Consider the following 23,982-nt stretch of genomic DNA (forward strand, 5'->3'; position numbering starts at 1 on the left):
GTCCTACATGCAAGACTTAAAAAGCCTTCGTCTGTTGAAAGCAATACATGCTCCAGAAATCATTCTTGCAGCTTTATTAGAAAATTGGCTCTCAGAATAAAATTTATCAGATTTTCCTTGATGGGCTAAATTCAAACGGTGCCGACTCTAAGTGGCACATCCTTCATTATTGTGTGCTCAGCTTCATCTGAGATTCTAAAACTAGAACGTCACTGTCCATCAGTCAATGTGGCCTCAGCAAAATAATTCTGTTTGTTTGTGTCTCCGCTGTCTCTTCCATAATACAGATGTATATCCAGACCACAACCCTGACCATCTCTGTAAGCCTCAGTGCGTCAGTCTCTCTGGGAATGCTCTACATGCCTAAGGTCTACGTGGTTCTCTTCCACCCAGAGCAGAACGTACCCAAGCGCAAGCGCAGCCTGAAGGCTGTGGTCACTGCAGCCACCATGTCCAACAAGTTCAACCCCAAAGGCGGCTTGAGGCCCAATGGAGAGGCCAAGTCTGAACTCTGTGAAAGTCTTGAAACACAAGGTTGGTATCACATCTGATGGAGCAATAAAGAGAAGGAAAATAACGAAATGTGTTCCAGTGGACCTCAACCAGGAGTTGATGTGTAAAATAATAGCAGTTATAGAATAAACATGTTTACTGGAAAATAATGAAATAATAACTTCTTTTAGCACAGCTGGCAGTGTTATTTTGCACTTCAGCAGTTCGGGAAATTAGCAAGCCTTACATGAGCATGCAAGAAATGAGGCTGCCGTTTAAGTCCCAACTAAATTGGTGGTATACTATGGCTTCTTTTTGAACATGAGCCATTGCTGATGACAAATAACACAACTGTGTGAATAATTTGAGCTGATTGGAGTGATTTCAATTTAGCTTCTAGCTAGCATAGGATTAGTGTTTTCCCAATTCCCCATTATTCAACGATGTCATTGATTAAATCTTAAATTAAGATCCAATAATACTGTAAATATGTTTTGTATGTTCCACACATGCTATATGGAAATTTAAAAAAAAAATGTGTTCGAAAAAGTCAGGCAGTAACTTTCCTGTTTCACCAGGATAATCCTGCTTTTTGAATACATGGAACAGACAAATAGTTCCATTCTCACTAACTCTCACCACACTGGATTTGTGAATCAGGAGGTGTGACAGGGTGCCCACACTATTCTGATTTTGAAAGGGACAAAAGGAGACGGGTAGCTCAGTGTAAGAAAAGAGGATATTTCAATCACCAAGATAAAGTGTATGAGTAGGCAGTCCCTGTGTGGGGGCAGGCTTAAATCCAATCAAGCAACCCAACATGTTCTGATTACTGAAAGTCCTGATTTTATACTCTGACAAGCTGAACAGTAAGGAATGATATGTATTAGGATTAGAAAGCCTGCGCCCACACTTGCTTGCATGCCTTTTTTCGACCTCTAAATGGAGTGGTTATATCTTATCCTATTGTAGAGCCCATTTAGGTTTGAACCTCTGGTTTGAACTGTGAATCTAACAAATGCTCTTTGTGCTTATGTGTTAGACTGTGTTGAGGGAGGGGATCCTTGTGAGGGACTTTAGACTCTCAGGTAACCTGATTAGACAATGACCTTTCCCTTTTATCATCTGTGACCACTTTTTTTCCTGTTAATTTCTGCTAATGTTCACCACAACACCCCTGCCTGCCTATACTATGCACAAAGCATCCCGGCTGCCCCTGGCTAAAATACAGCACCCTGAACGACACACGGCAGTAATCACGCCCCTACAAATCCACCCTTGACCAACAGACATTAACTTGGATAGACAATAATGGTGTGTGGTGCTGTAAAATGGCCAATCAGCATGGTAAAGCCTGTTAATGTGGGAAGATGACACCACTCTGCCTGAGTGCAGGAGACAAGCGATAGCCATGTGTCCCCTGTAATTTGTTTCCCTGTTGACAAAAGAAGGAATTTGCGGTAATGGGACAACAACAACAATAAGAGTGAACAGGAAAAGACAGATTGGTCTGCCAGCTCCAATTCTTTCTGGACCATCTATTCTTTATCTTGGCCTTGCAGCACATAAATATTCAAATAAGGTTCATTTATCAATGCTTCTCTTGGAAGAGATCCTTTGGATGAAATGGCGAGAATGCCGCCTCCATTTACACACCCAACATGGCACTGACAAATATACAGAAACGTTTACCATTGCACATCTCTCTCTCCTCTCCAGCACCTTTGCTCCGACTCTGTCTTCTGATTGGATTCATCCCCTCTGACATATTCAATCAGCCAAGGCTGCTGTGGGCAGATTGGCAGATTGGTAGTGTGATTACCACCACCAAGCATGCTCACTGAGGGCAGCTTTATTTCAAAAATGACACACACACACATACACGATGACACTTGCACACAGACATATGTGTGCATAGAAGCATGACTGCACACATGCACACGGGTACTGTATGGTATGACAGTCATGTCTGACGAGCAGTTTGGGCTTGTTATGGTCACTGTGGTCGGCCCCCCAGTCATCTGTCTTACGTGTTTTATTCACAGCTGACATTAAATTCCATGAAACATGAAACAAATGTTAAATAATAATGACCACTATTATCAAACATTGATGACAACGCTTATAGTGCCAAGTCAGATCACATATTGTCCTAATAGCATTTTACATCTTATGCGCTTTACAATTCAAAATGTTAATACACTGACTGCTGCATGCTTTGCTTGGTGCACAGAGAAATCAGGTCTTTGCATGTGGTAGAAGACTTGCAGTTGAATGGTTACTAATACATTCCATACCACTGCTGTGATCTGCTCGGTGGCTCTATACGATGCATTTTTTAAATATAATTTAATGGTGATCAGCTGTGAGAAAAACAGCAGCAGGCACTTGATTTGACCACTGCCACAGCCTATGAGTCTGATTGCATCTGCATCACTGTCTTGACAGATATTTCATGGTGATATGTTATTAAAATGTCTACAATGTTACCATGCACTATAACAATCAATGATTCACTTGTAACAATCAAAGGTATTTTTTTTCCAATGTTATGAAGTTGAGTAAAATCTATTTTTAAGAACGATTAGTTGATTAATCGATTGGCAGAAAATGAATCAGTAACTATTTTGATAATGGTAATTTATCATTTTTCAAGAAAAAATCCTAAATATTCTCTGGTTCCATGTAGAATGAATATATAATATCTTTCACTTTTGGGGGTTGGTCGGACAAAATCAATCTGAAGATGTCATTTTTTGACATTTTAGAGGCTAAACAATGAATTGATTAATGGAAAACATTTTTATTTGCATCACTGTCACTACTGTCTTCAGCTTCATAAATGATACATTTCAATCAAATGCAATACAATTATAGAGGAGACATCATTCCTGTAAATACAGTTTTTACATTTCAACACCCTGCTATTATGATTAGTTCCACCTGCACTCATTTGATGAAGTCATCCATAAATAGAACTTCCCATCAATCTGGACTCCAACATGTGCTCTGAAAGATTACAGTTTCACGCCTATCTGAATCTCTCCGATTGCATTTTTTTTAACCCTTTCCTTCCTTCTCCTACACCTTCACTTTCAGTGTTGGCCTCCAAGCAGACATACATAAGCTACAGTAACCATGCCATCTAAGCCAGAGACGAACCATGGAAGTGGAGAAAGGGCCTGCCTGAGGAGAAATCACCTGATTCTGGGGAATAATGGAGGAAATACTGGAGGACTTCCAAGCTGCTACAGCAGAGAGGACTGGGGTGGAAAGATGGGAATTTGTCACTCCATGAATAAAAAGGATGTCATATTTTTCTAGAGAATCAGGTAAAGGCTTGAATGCCAAATTTATGAGAAATTAGTAGATTTGCAGGAAGGAGATGGGAGATGTAAGGGAGATTGGACAGTTAATTTTCCTCTTCCCACCCTCTCTGAGACAAGTGACCGTTGAGTAGTGACGTTTCCAGATGCAGGCTGAGTGAACCACCTGGAGACTACAGTATGTTTTCCTTCTGAAGTGTATAGCACACAATTTCAGTTCTCTCTGAGGCTGAATCGTTCGTCTCATTTCAACAAAAAACAGGGAAAAAGTTTTTGCTCAAGTGCAAATGCAGTTGACAAGATGAAACAGTGTAAAAATATAGTCATTATTTTTGGTTACTGGTATTATTAGGGTTGAAAGCTGCAGTACTCTTCAAACTGTACATGCCTTACTACAGTACGTTCAGTATTCCTACATGAACTAACCATGAAACACCGGAAACTAAAGCAGTGGGTCATCCCAATTTTTTTTTATAAGTGTTTCATAATAATGATGATGATGATGATGATGCCATCATCTTGGCAAACCTAGTGTACAGTCCCAGAGCATGCTTGTGGGAGCATCACGTGTACTGTGCTGTGTTGTCAACGTCTATGGAATGCAACATTTGTCATGGTTGTCATTCACAGTGGAGATGTCATTTTGGACCATTACCCGCTGGGTTACCCTCTTCTGAATAAAGAGCAATTTCAAAACACAAAAGGAGCAAAATTACAAAACACATTTCCATGGAATACCTTTATAGTTTACACCACACTCCATAAATGTCAGCCAGGACTTCAGAGACTTGTCGATGCATACATTAAACCTCCCAGATTTATTGGCCCTTATTCATCATGCGCTTGTTGACGCCTTCGCAAATTACAGCAGTTGGATGACTGTGAGTAATTCAAGTTGCTCCATTTGTTAAACATCCCAGCCAACATTAAAGGTAGAATTCATGACATATTAATAATAACAGCTTTGCATTTGGCGTTCCCTCCAATAAATTACACTATCCACTGTTATTTCTATATTATCTTGTGTTTTCTATATTTGTGTATTTCTATGTTTAGAGATAAAGAATTTAAAAAGATACGTTTTATAGCAGTGAAGCTAGGGACAGAATAAGAAGAATATACTGTTATTCCAAATGCTTGATTTTTGAAGGAATAAAAGAACAGATACATTATCTTTAAAGCTACATGGTACAGTTTGAAAGATTGCGACAGTATTAAACAGGGACCTCCTGTGATATGTGATAGATGCACAGGTAATCTGTGTTTCTTGCAAAGGACTTTTTCCGCCGGATTTGTTTTTTTCTTTTGTGGGTAATGAATTTTGAGTCTACAGTGGAAATGATTAATGAGAGTTTTAAAAGTATTCGGGGTACAAAATTAGGCTCATGTAGCTACTCAGCATGAAGACCCATTTGGAGGAGGTGCAAGCTCAGTTCCATCAAACAACCAAAATGTTCATTAGATAGTGGGTGACTTGCTAAGCGTTTCCTAAAGAGTGTTTTACCTTTCAACAGAATCAGTACGATCATTTTAGGGTTAACACTATGTCATGTTCAGTTTAAACATTCTCCACAATCCTTGGAAATAGTATTTTTGTAAAACATGATTGGTCATTTATTTTCACATATAAATACATGAAATTCAGCCAGAGCGGACTTTGTTTCAGTAAACATGCATTAAGTGACAGGGTCACTTATAGTGTGAATCCCACTGAGAATTATCACTGAAGTCAGCAGCTCTCTGCAGCTTTTAGCTTCATTTAGTGCATTGTTTGGGTTTTTTGGCCAACATATAGACTGTATGGTTGAGTATTTAAGGCTCTCCCCAACCCCGATATAAAAGTATAGGCACTAATTTCGAGGAAACACACTATGAAGAACACAGCTGAAGATGAACTGAAGAGAATGCGAGGAAATATTAGACTTACGTTGGTCAGGTGGTCAGGAGCATGACACCAACAGGATCGCCATGTTGTTCTGTGAATGAAGGGATGTGCAAGTAGGCAGTTGTTTGGTAACATGTTAATAAACTAGTGGTTTGTGTTTCTGTGTTTGTTTTAGAGCCTTTCTGCCCCTTAATGGTCAAAGATTGCTTAATGTATCTTTAAATATCTGCTATATTGACAACCTCTCATTTTTAAATTAAAAGGGGGGATGTATAGCTGCTTGGTAAATAAGGGCCAGTGCCTTCATTCTGTGCCTCATAGCCATTAAACTACTCCTGCCATTCTTTCCATGGATCCTTCATGGTGTTTTTTTGCATTGCATCCATTACCCTTGAAGTGTATTCTGTTCGCACACAAGGAAGAGAGGACTTAATGTACAATTTATAATAAGTGTGTAAACTCCATTTCTGTCTCCAGTCTCTAAAGTATTTGTTATAAACAGTAACTCTGGAATTTGTCTCATTAAATGTTATCCTCAGCAATGCAAAAATATGTATGTTGCATGTCAAAACTCATAACAAGTCATGTGAACAATCTGAGAGAACGGTGTAATGTCCAGAAGGAAAACTACTGCAGAGGATTATAAATAACTAATATTTTGGTTTAATCAATGATTCCCTCAGCTCTCAGCTTCAACAAAGTCTAGGGTGTTGCCGCAAATGTTGTTTTCTCATCATTTGATAAAGTATTGTTTGTGGGATTGTTTGTGTTTGTGAATATGATAATTTACTGCTTTTTGTCAACCCCCCCTTTTATTTTTCTAAAACACTTTGTCTGTGTTACAAAATAGAATATGTAAGTGCTGACTGAAATTAAATGGCAAGTTAATGTACGTTATTAAAATGGATTGATCATGTCTGCTTTATGTACTGAATTATTTAAAAAAGAAAGATAAAAAAGAATTACAGTGCCTGGATATTTATGAATTATCTATAGAAAAAATTAAAATGTGTAGAGCATGTTCATTTTTATACAAGATATTTCTAATAAAAGACTGTTTTGCAAATAAAGTGTTGCTGCTTCTTTTTAGTTAGCATGTTTCATTAGCAATCCAATGCAAAAGCTTTTCCATATTTATTATTACATATTATTTAATGACTACCATCAACATTATCACTGATCCTTATTACTGTATTTTCCCAGTTGATGCAAGATCAAGTAGGCATGCTACAAGCTTAGTCCGACATTTTAACGATATATTCAATCATCAGTTCCTGAGAACAGGTAGTCAGATTTTAGTTATAATTAGAGCTGAAACAATCGTCGATTACTCAATTAGTCAGTCCAACTATTTTGATCTATTCATTGTCATTATCGTGCAAAAAATCTCCAAAATTTCTGATTTCTGCTTCTCCAAAGTGTCTTTTGGACATTGGAAGATGACTCTAGGAAACTTTAAGGGGAATTTTTCAGTATTTTCTGACAGTCTATACACCAAATGACTAATCAGTTAATCGAGAAAATAATTGGCAGAAATTAACAATGCAAATCCATTAATTGCATAATATACAGTATGAACTAAATTTATAAATTGTTAATAATGTCATAATGGCTATTATGGAATTGCAAATTCAGGTTATGTGGATGCACCTGGAGACTGGATAATTTGTCAGCATGATTTATAAAGATTGGAAAGCCACATTTAGGGCACATACAATATCTCACATTGGGATGGCCCAGAACTAAGACTTGTACATCCCATGAAAGAATCAGAATTTTCCATCTCGTAATTTTCACTGCTGGGTCATAAAACCAGCGGAGAAGCTGTCAGAGGGCTGGGAAAAAAATGGATTTCGCCATCAGTCAAAAATACTAAATTGGAAAGTAACGTGGGGAAGATCTCAAGGCCACCGCTGGGACTTCTTTTTTGAACGTGCCTGTTTCATTATATTGACAATTATGCAGAAACTGTCAAACATGAACACAACTCAAATTTTGCAATAAAGAGAATGACAATGCTGCATGTGTATTGTAAGTTTCACAAATAATCAGGGGAGCCACAACCTTAACCTCAGTTTAATGGTGGATCAATATGGTCAGCTACACCTGCAGCATAAGCCTTGAACAAATTGAAAAAATATCATACCATCTATTAAAGCTGGCAGAATTATGAGCCACTCCAAATGAAAAGTAGAGCTAGTGAAACTATCTTTATAGTGGATCTATTGCAGGGTTGAAACTGCCACCTGGGTGATCACTGATAGGCACTATCATTAGCCTTGTGTTTTCTAAGTGAATCCCCTGCCCTGCACAATTAGCAACACAGCAGTATATACAAAATTGTAAAGTCCCTTTTTCTCTGTGATATATAGGAGACTGCCCAAGGAGGAAATGTACATTTTTCAACTTCTAATAAAGTCTCTCCTCCCTGCTGCTAACTTCCCCAGACTACTACAAAGCATTTCTGGTTTTTACTAGAACAACAGGTCTCTCAAACTGTTGTTGTTGTTTTGCTCTTTGCAAGCAAGTATTTTGTCCTAACTCAGAGGACCACAAGATTAATGAAAAAGAAACACTTGGTAAGAATTGCGCCCTTAATCTGCAGTGCATTTGGTTTCGGTTTCTGAATTTGCAGCATTTTACACACATATTATGCATAGTTAGCACACACATTTAAATATTAACAGCCATGCAGTTGTCCCTTGGCATCTATTAAGAGCTAATCAATCAGTAATCATTAAAATCTCCATCCAGTTCCAGCTGTGAGCTCCAATGCTAAAAGAACATTTTCAGTTTTTTTAAATTAGATATTTAACCGACTAATAAATAAATGAGCCTTGTCATTGTGTAGATTATTAAAGGCAACTTTCCTGTACACAATTAGAAATGCATTGATGTATTTAACTAGATGAAGAAATAAATGACTAGTAATGCAATTGGATATCACTGCAACTGGACTGGTTCTTGCTTTAAATCAAGAAAAATTGAACAGCAAGCAAGTTGTCATCTAGTGAGCCTTCAAAGAAATCAAATTACTTTATTGCACTAGATTCAAAAAGTGCTATAGTCACTTGATAGACCTTTCCCACAGCAGTTCTCACGTTTTTTACTTGTGATAGCAGGGAATGCATAGGCGTAAGTAATAACATTAATGATGATTCACTCCATAGGTGTCTCAGAAAGCAATAATGGAGCATGGAGCACATAAAAACCTAATTGGAATGTAGACCTAATTAATGTTATTAAACACACCTGTGATTTTCCTGCTATATACAACTGTTAGCTCTTCCCCAAGCTGTCTGCATGCTGTCTGATAACCACTTGCCATTGGAGACATACTGTACATTAAACCAATTTCCAGATGCCTGCCTTCATCACCCGATGTGTTTGAAGGCACAGTGGGGACTTGGTTTCCTCCAGACAGTTTTTCCAATGAGTGCAGAGACAAATATTAAAACAGGGGTTAATTACATCAGGTAATGGTTAAACCCCCTGCCCACTGGCATGTAGGAGAGAGTCGTGTACCGACTGTTGAAACTCCACATCTGATTCTTAATGCTTATCATTTATTTTTGCAAAATTATGACTGCAACATGTCAACTTCATTCTCATACATTAGTACAGTAAGTATTTGTGTGGGACTTTGTTAGATAGAAGTTAGTAGAGAGTGACAGGAAATGATGGGGGGGAGAGAGACGAGATGACAGGGACAGACTGGGAATGAAAAATGGCCCTGGACTTTTTCTTTCTACCAACCCCTTTTTTTAATGCCCCATTCAGGCTGTGATTGGTCGGTTCACGAAAAGTGACATTGACAAGTGCATTGACTTTATGAAAAGTTGAATACCTGATACAGCTATACAGCCAGCTAGCCAAACCCAAACCTTGCTTATCTTATCCCTGTTAATTTCTGTCCTGCCGCTTCAGCTGACAACAGTTGAACTGGCATCACTGGGCTCACTGGGCGGCTCTCTCTGCTGCCAGTGCCTTGGGCTTGCTAGGCTGGGAGGATTGACTGGTAACGGCGCCAAATGAATAATTTGTTATTTTAAAACATTTGGCTGCATCAGCCTCAAGGGACTTCAATCTCTTCTCTCTCAGCTTTTCAGCACAACCTTCACATTTTTTCTTTTTTTGTTTATCCATCTTGCTCCGCTCCACTATTTATCCAAATGTCACCACTTAAGAGAGATGGAAAGGGGCGGGGACCAGGTAAAGTTAGAAGGAACTGGACCAAAATTAATTGGCTGGGAGAGAGAGGCTAACATGGCCAACCGCAGTGGGCCAGCAGCCCACTCGCCTGGGCCAGTCAGCCACACAGCACTTATTTTTATTTAAGCAGGGACAGGGGTTATTTGAAAATATGTATATTTTGCATTGCATTGGCCCTAATTGTCAAGTGGCCCACCAGGAAGACTCCCAGTGCTTGATGGCTAGTCCGTCTAGGCGGGATGATGTGCAACAAAGGTTTCCTTAATTAGATGGTACACGTGGACCCCTAGGCCACCAGGATGCCGCATTAGGATACATTTTGAGTAAAATGTATTAACAAGGGGCATATGGACAAAAAATGACCTTGCATATTATAAATTTGGCAAACCACCAGTATTTGTCTGCTGCTTAATACACTATAGTCTCATTGACCTTCCCGGCTTACTTGTATGTCCAGGATGAGACAAAAATCTTGGCTGATGACACACAGGCCTGATGTCAGGTGTAATTATCAACAGGTGTTGGTTTGACATCCTGATTTGTATACGAAACAGAGTAAAAAATGGTAACTCTTAAATGGTTCAAGTGCAAGTCACAGCGACTGCCTATGCTAAAAGCTTTATCTAGAAGTTGTTTCACTGGTGATATATTATTTCTCTCTCTGGCCTGAAAGATACCCTGTCTTCACAAAGGAAATGCACTTACACTTTAATCATGGTATTTCTATCCACATTTCCTCAGAGATGGATCTTGCACTTATGTTTGACTGAGTATCAGTTCAAGAAGAAGGTGGATGATGTTGATGTTAGATTTTTAGTCTTAGTTAGATGTTACGTGATTGGTTGCTATGACAAATGTATTACTAATAAGTCTTTATTGTTAGAATTAAATGCCAGCCACTGCTGAATTGTTTCTAAACCTCTGTTAACTCTAGCTACTCACCGTCTATGCTACTCACACAGTAACCAATGAGATTCTAAATTGCATTTTTCTGTTCAATTTTCCATGCATGGTTTATCAGCCCAGTATGCACTGTTCTCCATATCATTTTCTACAAATTACCAAGAAAACACCACATCTGTTGAATATTTCCCCATTAAATGTAATATTACCACGTCGCCATTCCCATTGTGCAAATTAATAAGCACTGCTCATGAGATCATTTAGTGAATACATGCTGAAAATAAAAAGGTTGTCCTCATTTGAAATATCACTTTAATATTTCCACTCTGCTGCTCTAACCAGCGAGTGGGTATTTTATTTTTTCCCCAGGAGAAAAGCATTAAATGTGGCTGAGGCGTTTGTTTCTCCCCGAGTGTGGTGAAGACACAGCCCGAATGCTGAGGCTGTGGTGAGTGTAGATTGAATTTACCCCTGCTGGATTGTGGTGCATCATAAAGTACAGTGGGCTGAACGAATGAGGTCAAATGCATTCTTTTCCTGTCTCTTTGTGGTCAAACGCTCTATGGTTGTCCCTTTTTTCACAAACGGTCACTGGTTGTCCCAACAGCTGTATGCGGTGTTCCATTAATCTTAACTCCATGCACATGTGTCTCACTCTATGTGACTGATGCGGCTTCTGTCAACTAATGCTGGCACTAGACAGGGCTTTACTGTGAGTGATGGAGCTAGAAGGCTGCAAAGCTTTATTGACAAAAGGAATGAAACTAGGCCAGTTGGAACTACCTCTTTGCTATGCAAGGCTGTATTTTCTCATGATATAAATAACATTTAATGTATGTATTTTGCTGAGTAAAATAGTTTCAAATCCCAAAATACATAAAAAAGGTTTCAGTATCAGTATCTTTTAATGAAATAATTCTGAAGTGCCTCTATCACACTGCCTGTATCCTACTTTAACCAGCTTTTACAAACTTCTTACAAGAAGGAAAAATAAAAACACAAAAGACTGCAAGGTGGGAAATTTCCTGGGTAGCGCAATAAATCACAATGACAACCTACACACTGTTTTGTGGCCCATTACAGCAAGCCCGTAGCAGGAATTTCATTTGGACCTCTCTTGACTAGTCACAAAAATGTAGTAATCACTATGAAATAATCTTACTCTAGTTTCCTCTAGGAATTGTCTGCTGTCTTGACTGTGTCCTTTCTCCAGTAAGGATTGCAATTTTTCTGATGGGAAAGTACCTTTGAACCGTAAGATACAACTAAATTCCAACGTTAACCTTCAGCGCTGGCTGTAGAAGGTACAGTAAACCTCATTATAATGCCAACACTGTAATGGATTCTGGTGGTTCAGCACTGTGGTATGTGCTGCAAATGTCATGAAATCAATCTATTCATCCCAAAGGCACAGCTAACCAATACACAACAGTTTGAATGGTTATCAATGGTCCAAAGTGCACTAAAAGTGTTTTCAGAACTCCAGAACAGACTGCCACAATACATCATCCATCCATTTTTAGTTGTGTAAAAAAAAGAAAAAATAGACCAATTAGAGTATTTTCAAGAATAGCTTTATATGTATAGCAAGCTTTGCGTCACTAAGGCTGGTTTGTTTTTGTTACATTTGAGAACAGTACAAAATGCATAATTGCTCAAAGCTTAATTGAAAACTGACCAGTGGTGAAATCATTTGAGTTAAAAACAACATTACATTTTGTTACAGCACTACTGTGACCAATCTGCATACTGGAACAGTGAAAGGATGTATTACTCCTCTATGAGAGATTATTCCTCTAAGTCACAATCAGCCTATAATGGCTGATGAACTTGCACCGTACAGCACTTATGTGTCATTTAGCTCTTCCTGTGTGTTTGAGAGTCTTACTCCTGATGGTGAAACGGCTGTCTGTTAGTTGTTTGGAAGGAGAGGCGCAAACAGATGAGAGTTTCATTCCAATGTGACAGCGCAAAGTGATGTTCGGGTGTCTTTGGTGAAAATCTGTTCTTAGACGATGCCCTAAAAATAAAGTCTGACAACCAGGTCTGTTCCTGTCTCCTAAAAAGGCTGCTCTTGGTTTAATACACGTAAAAAGGTCTGCAGTGACTTGGAGCAGGAATCTTAAACAAAAGGCTTCTGTTGATTTAGCCTAACAAATTGGCACTATATAAATTATAATTTCTAGGGGACAGGGTTGATCTGGCACATCATACATCTGACCCTGATTTATCATTGGGTTATTCTGTCAACAAGCATAGATTAAATACTTACACCAGTGGATGCATTTAGATCAGCGTCTAAAATGAAATATTAACAGTAAAACACACTGTACTAAGCTAAAGAATAATAGGTAATCATCTCATTCGTATACTTTGAGCTGTCCCTTTACAGTTCATGTCCCCACAGCCACATGAAGGCAGCGGGACAGATGTGTGCGATAGACCAGCGGTCTTATTACAGGCCTCCACAGTGTTTGCTTTGATTCAATCCTGTAACCTGATATTTGGACACTGCGACTAAGCCGTTAAAACAGGCTGCAGCCTGACGGGAATATTTTTGGATAACAGCAGAAGTAGACGGCAAACCATCAACACTCGACACAATATTCATAAAAATGAGCTACTCGAGCAGTTCATCTTGAAGGAAAGCCAGTAACAGTTTATACATGTCCCAAATGACCCCCGCCTCCCCCAGGAAGAAGTGCGTGCTCAACTTGTTTGAACAAGAGCATCAGCCAGCTTCTTTATTAATGTTTAAAGGGCCTGCGTATCTTAAGATGACGTGATATTTCAGTATACACTATGCGTGTACAACAGCTTTATTGTGATCATTCCCAACATGTTGAAGAGTTTACGGACATGCTCCATCAAACAATCAGATGGAAAAACTCTCTGCACTGGAATCTGATAATTGAAATTCAAATGAGCACATATCTACGACAAACATTTAAATCACCCGGGAAGAAACTCATTATGCATAATAGCAGCCTTTTCCTGGACCTCAAATAATCTTAACAAACTGCATGACAGCATAATTGAACCCTGTTGAGGAAAGATAAATATTCCATCAGCAAAACACTTGGCTCCCTCTTTAAAATTGCAGAGACAAACAACACGTACAAGTTTGTGCAACCAACAAAGGTTAAAATTATATCAACAGTGGAAGTGATAATAAGTAAGGAATCTGTGATCTTGAAGCTATACATGCATACAACTATCATTTGCTGTTGGAAATTCTACAAACTGAACCCCCTGAAACAATTCCCCAGTTTCAAAATACAGGCTGGCTACAGAATAGAAATACTGTAAAAGTACTGTCTTCCTTTTACTTTTGATAGTTCAAGTACATTTCAAGAATACTATTGTACTTTTACTTAAGTAAGCTTTTAAATCTAGGAAGATTTTTTATGTTGTAGTATTGCTACTTTTACTTAAGTAAAGGCTCGTATTACTTCCTCCGCCACTGTTGTACAGCATACAGACACAAACCACGTTCCAGCACAGCATAACTTCGCATTACAGTACAAGGGACAGAATCATGTGTACACTGCCATCACTCCTCGCACAATAATAACGGCATGCCCACACTGACAGGGTGACTTAATGGACCTGATCACAAGACGAGACCCCTCATTTATCTCCAAGTATGCTCATGAGTGTGTGTGTGTGTGTGTATAAGCTACTGTATGTGCATTTGTGTGCATGCCAGGTGGATGAAATTACTACACTGTGGAGTCTGTGTTTGTAGACTCGCAGTAGTCTGTCGTCTGTGAGGAGATGTCAATCAAATGTGTAAATGCCCTGACAGGAATTTAGTAATATTCTCGCTGCTATTTTTAACCTCTCCACAGCTGTTTGTGCCGTCTTTTTCTGTCCTGACTCGCGGTCTGGTTTGCCCATCATGATCTAACTGGATCATCCACACAGACAAGATTTAAGGTTGAACCAGCCAATATACAGCTCATTTAACACTAAAATTATTTGTATGCATCACATGTACACATGCTGCCTGTCTTTATTACAAATGTGGCTGCTGTGTTTTGTGTGTAGGTGTATATGGTAGGTGCTACCCTGGTGACACTATTACAGCTCATGATTTAGGACTGTCAGGACTCTATGCCATTATTCTTCTCATACACACCAGATCCCCTGCTCATTCCTGTGCTTCACCTGCCCCACAGTAGGTATTTACGTGTTCAGTTAGCTGTGCTACTGAAGGGGCCGGCCCATATGTCTCCCTGAACCCCCTGAATAATTTAGCCCAACAGCCATTCCTATAAAAACCCCATCTATATTAATGAGCAGCCTCCAACCATTTGGATCACTGCATGAAGGCTGTGGTCCCTCCATCATGCTTCAGGTGTCTTAGAAGGCCCGCCTTCACCAGACTATCTCAGGTGGTGTTAGCGAAGGGTGGATACAGTGTTCAAATTTAAAATAACACCTTCTCCCATTCATCAACAAGCTTCTGCTTCCCCCTACGCAACCTTACCCATTGTGAGGCAGCCATTTTGAATGAAAAGGTTTGGAAGGACCACATTTACTATAAGCTGCGGTGAACAGTCTTCGTGGGTTAGGAAACACAACTTTTGAACCTTTGGTGACAAAAAAAATCAGGGTGGTAATCACTTTAAACAAGCCTTAGTGGTGTGTAATACGGAAGTTCTTCTAATCAAGACTGTAGAGTCACCATCCCTGAAACTGTTCAAGTATTTAGCTATTTACCAGCATGTTGCCTCTGTTGTTTTCACATCAGTGTACTTAGGTGTTGATTAGGATTCAAATTAGATAGCAGATTCTGCTGAAGATTTACCCCTGAGAAACATTCATAACTTGTCAAACATTTGAAGTCAACAAAGTCCCTCTGCCTACTGAACTATGAAGTCATGGTCCAGTGGAAAGAAGTTAACTGTACTCAGGGATCAATTTGCTTTTCATCAGCACTCAGTTTGAATTGTTTATGAGAGTTTGGATATCTCCTCTGTTTTGTCCGCAGAGCAGAAAAGAGTTGGATTTCATTTGTGCAACTAATGTGCATGTCCAACATCATCAATCCTGCGACAGAAGAGAAAATAGTACAAATTCTGAAATATATAAATATGAGGGCTGTTTTGTTCAAGTAGATTCAGATCCAAGTAATTACTTCGGGAAAGTGGATGATATTTTTCATGAAGTGAGACACTGGTGTGGAATTAACTTCCCCTCTCGTCTTTCTAATGAAATAACCTTGCTGCCTCAATTTGTCACTTTTGCTGCTTCTAACGTTTGATCAGGAGAAACCAAACATACAGCTTTATCATTGCATATACAGCTACAACAAGCAGATCAAAGCAATTCTGTTTATTTCTTATCATCGAAGAGTTTACTTAAATACAAAACAAATATTATTATTATTATTGTTATTGCTGGCTGTGAAGTACTGCTGAAGGATCAACAGATTTCCCCATTTGATGCCATTATGAAGTGTCAGGCTCAAACAATGCTTTGGTATGAAGTCATTGTTGGGGGAAATCAGCTATTGATCACCACCAGTTGGTGAATTGCCTTGAAATGAAGATTAAAGAGCAGTACTGTGCAGAATTACTCTAACTGCCGTACCCTTTCAATCTCTCTCTCTCTTTCTCTTGTTCCAATAAACATCCAATAACACTATGCCATTCCTCAGCATAGCATCTGCTGCCATGGCTGGCCATTTGTCTTTATGGTTAGTAATTCACTTACCAAGGGGAGCAGAGCATGGCCCAAACTTTCATCAGCAGAAGTGTGGTTTTTCATTTGAGAGTAAATTAAATGAATATAGGAAATGAATAAGCCAAGAAATATAAAAGGAACAAAAAGAAAAATGAAAAACTCCTTGCAGCCAACCACAAAAATTCCTCCTGGAGTTCTGCTGCATGCCACAATAATGGCTTTGTGTATGGAGCAGTTATTCACTGTCAGTATGCAACAGCTTGCATGTAAGTTGCGTGGCCACGATCCAGTGAAACAGTTTGCATTTCTGTCTACCACCTGTCCTGTCTGTGCTATGCTGACATATCTATTAGAAGAATATGAGCTTGCCCTGGAGATTATTCCTCAATGCATTTTGGCATCTGCAGTCGGAGTAAAACTGCTGTAATCACAACGCTGTGTCAACACGGAGAACACAACGACTGGCCTTTCTTCTGCTGACAAAAATTACATGACAGGAATCTCCTCTGCAGGGACTGGACACTCAGACTGAAATAAGCTCTGTGGTTATTATGAGGAAATGTTAAGGGAATGTATAATGCATTATTAATGAGGACAATGTTTAGCTTACAAACCCTAAAGAGTAACTCTGAGGAGTAAAACATACATATGTCTTTTTTGCAGCTATAAAGTGATCTGTACAGGATCTATTTCCTGTGGGGAAACTATTTTCAAGTTTATTAAATAGATTTTTCTCTGGCAAATCATTCAGTCATGACCTTTTTTTGTATGGTGTTTCATTAAATGTACATCTCTGAAGAAAAACATTATGAGGCAATCTTCACTTTCAATAAATGAGAACCATTTCCGCAGCCCGAGCACCTCCTGTATCCTCCAGCATGCAACGCCAGACACAATTATAAAACTCCAAAGACTAAAAGAGAAGAAATATGACACAGATCGCTCTGTCACTCTGTCAAGAGCAACTTGGCTTAAGCTATTTTCTTTCTGAAGTAAAGTTGTATAACAATATACCAAATTTTCAGTATAATTAGGAGAACTGCATTTGCTATCAAGGTAATTAGAAAGTATGTTGTGTTGAAATTTCATCAACATACAGTCTGGCTAGTTTTGACATACAAAACCAGTGTAGACTTGTTCTTTGTTGGGACAACGCACCACTGGAGAACTACTGGATTTGTATCATTCATTTCAAGTGTGTTCTTCAAATTAGGTACTGTTTACTGACAAAGAAACCTACAGTGTGTGATGAACCATCTATTTTTAGTGCATTTATTAAAGACATTTGAAAATAGTAACCTTCTCCACAGGCTTTACCAGCAGGGGTTTGGGGGGGGGGGGGGGGGCACGAAGCGTCAATATTCTGATGCTTCTCAGCATGACACAATCTGCCAATGAGTAATGTGTGGTAACTCTGTGTATTGAAACTACACACAGTGACAAAAGCAAACCTTGAGAAATAGATGTGATTCTATCTTCCAATTTCATGCTGATAAGCTGCAAACTAATCCTTTTAAACAGTTATTAAAAGCAGGAGAATTTATTTCTCATGGCAACATAACCTTCTACACACACAGGAAATTAGACATTTTAGAGCCTTTTAAATAGAAAAATGTTGATAGAAGAGCTAAAATACATTTGTTTCATTTAAACCTTTTACATATTGACTATTTTTTATTATTTGAACTATTATATCTTAATGCAATGCTTAATTGACCTTATAATTCCATGTCTATATCTCCCAAGTGTGTCCCAGGAAGACTTTATTATTTGTGCTTATTATTATGTTATTTCGATGTCTAAGAATGCTGTTTTATCTGATGAATTATTTTAGCCTCTATAGGAATAACCAGAGGTTGTTCAATAGATTATTGATTAAGCATATATTTACATTTCAATTAATTTCAATGACATTCATCCCATTTTAGACCCTGTAATTTAGGTTTCCTGTGTTAAATCTAATGTGCCATAAGATGCATCTCTTGCAATAAAAGCTAATGTCTAAATCTTTATATTCACTCAGCAGCCATTTTGAAACCCTTCAGTGCATGATAAAACAGGGATGAAGCAAGCGATAAATCTATATTTAAATGCCTTGTGTGAAAAGAAAAGTGAGAATTAATGGATGACAAGTCTCCAGCAACTGGATTTCAGACTTTTCCTTTTCTGATCTCAGAAGGAAAGATCATATTTATTGTTGTTCAAAGGGATATATGAGGGATCAAGAAGCTTTGGAGTCCATAGTGGTGGATTAGAATGTGTTTGCAAAGCCTGTCATGGCCCTGAACTCCAGGAAAGATGAGAAGATGAAATGTCTCACCACATGTTGCAAAATCAAATACAACCCACAACGGCACACAAGAGGACTCCCACCTGGGGCTTAAGACAGTACAGCAAGAAATGAAGACACACATGCTGCTGAGAGCTAAGCACACAGGAGCAAAGAAACTTACTGTAAACTCATCAGAAAATAGACCTATACCTTTCTTAACATAGCTAATCTGGGTGATCATAATCTTGCACACCAATCTATAAATATGGATTTCTCATCATCTGTGGCCTTAATTAATTCCTGCATACTTCTTCTTTTGAGAGCTACAGTTTGCCTCTGAATTTCAGAAACTAAATGATTCCATATGGAAATGTAATCTGCACTTATGACAACATAGGATGTATAAACGTATTCCATGCCATTCGCTTCCAACATGATATTATTTGGCGTCTTCCTTCTATGCAGGCATACACAGATATTGTTTTAGTGTGAGCCAAGTGAGCCTCTCAGTAACTAACCCATCATCTTACAGAACAAGCACTAATTTTTTCATTACGCACTATATAAGGAGGGCAGAGTAATTTGAATTTCCTGTTTCTATTTCTCATACATGTATATATGTTTTTTTGTGCTCAAGGATTGCAGTGCATTAGGCCTGTTTGGAGCCAGGGCTTCTTCTATAGTGAATAATGGTTTTCTGCACAGGGAAATAATCCAAGTCCTGCCAATAAAGTGGTGGAGGTATATCACAGCCCTCATTAAGCAGAGCTATTATGAACCTGCTGGTGCACAGTGCCACAAGACAGGATGAAAAACTGTCTCTCTGGACTTCCATTCCTCTGGCACGGCTGAACAATGCAGCTTGCCTCTCCTCCCTTGATATAATTTCAGCAGCCCTAATAAAATGGTTGTATATTCATGCTGTGACATTTCTGTTTAGCTATAAACCATCTGCTCCAGGTCTCCGTAGATTTACCTATTTAGAAAAACACATGAGAGGACTTCCTGCAATTGATTTGATATTGAATATCACATTTAAATGGATGCACTCTATTTTCTAAATACAAACAGAGAAAACCTTGTACATACTGTATTGTTTCATTTTTGTCATTTGTTTTATAACCAATGACAGCATCCTATTTATCATGAATTAGAATATGTGACATGTGCTGAATATGACTGGATTTGATTTGGATGTAGTTTGTGCATTACGTGGAAATCAAAGTATAAGGTACAGTGCCAGCTTTCATATAACAAACAACAATGACGAATACGAAAGCACATCCTTAGATTAAAGGTAAATTCTCAACATAAGTATGAAGTCACTGCACGTCCATTTTTGGTGAAACTTTGGACTTAAATTACATTCTGTTTTCTTAACACACATTTTTCATCCAAGTGCCCAGATGGACTCTAAATATAGCTAAATATAGCTGCCTCAATGTGCCAATATATCTCAGTTTCAGACTATATAATGATACACACAAGAGTCTGTTATGTGTATCAATTTACACTTTGGTAAAGAGAACAAGGGAAAAGAGGTAATAAAGAGGGAAAAACATCACTGTCTTACGTCCCACAGAGCTCATTATGACGTAACAATTCAACTGATCATACTCCAGCCTGTCTTGTGCACTGAGGTGATGCTGCATCAATATCTGGGTTAAACCTCATTCCCTGACACCCATATACACATTAACCTAACACAAAAAAGTTTTTTTTGCTTTAAGGCCTTATAACTATTCATCATAAGTTTTTGGGTTCAGGGTCAAAAGCCTCAACAATGCAACACTTTGATGACATAAACAAGTTGTCAGATCTGTCTTATGTACTTACTAATTCAATGCCACAATAGGTTATGTGATGTCTTTACACGTCACTTAAGAATTCACATGTAAAACAACCAAAACCCTTGGACCAACTTTGATTATAAAATGTATACTGAATTTTGTCATTGGTGTTAGACCACAATGTAAGAGACAGCGTGACTGTTAAACCAAGTTTTTGATTAAATTGAACTGAATTATGTATGAAGGGTATTTGAGTTTTTACTTAACATAACAGGAAATATCTGTAGTTAATTTAGCTTAGTTAATATCACACACTGTATAAATGTGTTCATAGGTTTAGTCCACAACATTATAGCTAAACCTGTGCAGTTGGGTATACAGTACCCCTCTTTTAATATGATAGTTTGAGGTCTTGCTTCACCAGATTTAATAATACAATGTAGATGTGTTTCCCTTATGTTTAAAATAACCTACATGACTTTGACATGAATTTGGGTTATATAATATATTATATATTAAAAGCTGTCGCTAAGGAAAAGGAAAAACATATTTCCATAACGATCAACGATCCCATCCAGACAATGAAGCAAGTGGCTGCATATTTTTGTACAGCTCTAAATAAATGCTGAGCACAAAATTCTCCAGTAATCAATATTTCAGGACATCAGCATTGCTCTCTAGATGTCACATTAATATAAATGCTATTGTTGCATAATGTTGTTTTCAAGTGAGGGAAAAACACAAAAAGAAATAACAAAAAGAAATAACCTACGTGCCCATGAGAGATCAGTACTGTATTCAGAAATGAGGTCCAATGCATCAAAACAGGGGGAGGTCCTGTAAGGTCACAGTAGTTAAAATGAAAGAAAACTGTTGCCTCTTGCATTGGCATCTCTTGGTCCCTCGTGATGTGATCTTGAACAGGGCTTTCTTCCACTCTGGCCTAATTACCCTACTGTAGGTTTGGAAGTGTCATAGACAGAATAGGGGTTTTCCCTCAGATTCATTTGCTTTGTAAGGCCCTCCAAGCCAGTCCAGTGGCGGTTAATCGCAGAATGGCAGAATGTGTGACTGTGTGACTGACTGAACTCCCTGTTCTCCTCAGCATTTATTCTCCACATTACTTTGCTGTGACAGGCAGTTCTGTCTTGCCCACGCCTAAGGAGGGAATATTTGCTTTAATACTGAAAATTGAGAAGGGAAAACATTTTCATTTACTTTGATTCTTCTGTGGCACTTTTAGCCACATGGAGAAACACAAGACTAGAGCTAAATTCTTGCATGCTCACAAGGACAATGCTAACATGTTCAGGTATAATGTTTACCGTGTGCACAATATCAGTTTTAAGTGTTAGCATGCTAACTAATCTGCTAATTAGCATTAAACACAAACTACAGCTGAGGCTGTTGGGAATGTCAGTAGTTTTGCAGTCATTTGAGTATTTGAACATTTTAGTTAAGAGATCAGCTGTGATTGCAATGTATCCTGAGGGGAACATGACCGTACTAAATCTCATGGCAATCCATCTCATATTTGTCGAGACATTTCAATCTGAACCAAAACTGTCAACCTGCTGATGGCGCAAGAGTAAAAGTCATGGGATTGTCTGAGCACAAGATAACTGCACCAAATTTCATGGCAGTCCATCCAATAGTTGTCAAGGCATGGTGGGCGTGAGAGGAAAAGTCAGTCTGCTTCATCCTCTGGGGACCATGCATGCCATGGCAATCCATCCAATAGTTACTGAGATATTTCAGTCTGGACCAAAGTGAGGGACAGATCAACAATACCATCCCTATAGCCATGCCGCTAGCAATCAGAAATCATTACTGGTGTTACTGGGAAGGAGGTAAAAGGATTTTCTCCACGAGGTGGTCCTATTCTAACAGCATGATGCCCAGGGTGTTAAAGGAACACTAAGCATTGATTTGATGGATTGTGATAGATTTGAAGGTTCTTCCTTGTCCTAAAAGGTACCAATATGATGCTGTTAATATGATGCAAGTGTATCTTGTATGATCTCAGATTCAGCTGCAGCCACAAAAGTCTACTTTCAACTTCTGCTAGAAATGTCTGGAGTAATTCAAAGTCCTACACAAGGCTGGAAGCTATTCTCAAATTAAATCAAAAAGGGACTTTCTGGTTTGTTTATATGTAGCAGCTCAAACACCCCCTTTTTTCTTTGGGTTACTTAATTAACAAATAACCTACTTTTCAGTTAAACAGGAGCTGACTCCTCTCAGTCTTAACATCCAACAGCAGCTCAGCAGAAATACATCAACGTATTGGAAAGTAACACATTTTCTGATGCTTTCATTGTCTTCAGGCGTTTTTTCAGCAGTGACACGATTACTTAATTATGTAGCTATTTCCTACATTGGTTTAAAACCTACAAAGCAGACTCCTGTAGCAGGCAGCTACTTAAATTGTGGCTGACTCAGTGCTCTGTGTGTACCTGCAGTCTAGGAGTTAACTCACGGGTCCATTCAAGCTCAGCAATTTTTCCTGCTTCTGTTTTCTTCAAAGTAACTCCCTTAACAAGGGAGAATTCCAAGTGCATCAAAATACATAAAATCAATTCATATTAAACGTCTCTGACTGTAATGGAATATAACCAAGGTTAAAAATACAGGTTTGCTCCCTAGCATCTCTAACTTTCAGGGCTTTACATTAAGGCTATAGCCTACCGCTATAATGGTGTGAGGATCAAAACTCTCAGTGCTGCTCAATGTCAATTAACTGTGACAAGGAACATGATTGAAATACCAAGTGTACATCCTCATACTTGGAATTACATTGTTTCTTGCTGATGCAAACAAGTCTGAAAAGGCAAAACCGTAGAGTTCAATTTAAGTGATAAAATGCCCCAAAACATAAAAATATCAAATTAAAGACAAATTGACAAATTTGTGCTACATACTGTGCAGCCTACTCAATTATTTAGAGGTGGTTCTTTATCAGATGAATTTAACCGAGATGTCTTATCCTGAGCTTTTCTGTTCACACCATGTTTGTTGCTGTGGTAGCTGGTTTACTGAAGAAACATAACAATGTGCTGCCAAGGCTCACATAAGATCCCCTTTCTCCTTTTTGTCAAGAACACATTAAGTGGCCAGAATATATGTAGCAGCTATCTTAGTGCCTCAGCAATACAAAGGGTGGTGTGTCTTCCAAAAGTGAAGGAAATCCTTCTGCAGTGATAAGTGGGTAAACTCAAGGTTACATTAGTGTACTAACAGATGCTAATTTCAGTTTATCCAGTTAAAGACCGGAATATTTCATGAAGTTTCAACTGTTGTCAAATAACCTGTAAAGTATGTAGAGCAAAGTGATGGTGTGTCTTCTTTTGCAACAAGCAATCAACAGTATTCTTTCCTTTTTACCCAGATTAACTGACATTGAAGGTTACT

At 38.5% G+C, this 23,982-nt stretch overlaps 1 protein-coding gene across 2 annotated transcripts in view; it reads left to right on the top strand.

The window, feature by feature from the left end:
* Positions 1-3,641, top strand: part of LOC139288378 (metabotropic glutamate receptor 4-like) — a 111,276-nt gene extending 107,635 nt beyond the window's left edge. For both annotated transcript variants that reach the window (XM_070909654.1, XM_070909655.1), the window contains 2 exons: positions 288-534; positions 3,592-3,641. In XM_070909654.1, the coding sequence (XP_070765755.1) occupies positions 288-534; positions 3,592-3,641 (297 nt within the window). The remainder of the gene's footprint in view (positions 1-287; positions 535-3,591) is intronic.
* Positions 3,642-23,982: the final 20,341 nt, after the last annotated feature.

The sequence above is a fragment of the Enoplosus armatus genome, chromosome 8 (genome assembly GCF_043641665.1).
Source record: "Enoplosus armatus isolate fEnoArm2 chromosome 8, fEnoArm2.hap1, whole genome shotgun sequence".
Lineage (NCBI taxonomy): Eukaryota > Metazoa > Chordata > Actinopteri > Centrarchiformes > Enoplosidae > Enoplosus > Enoplosus armatus.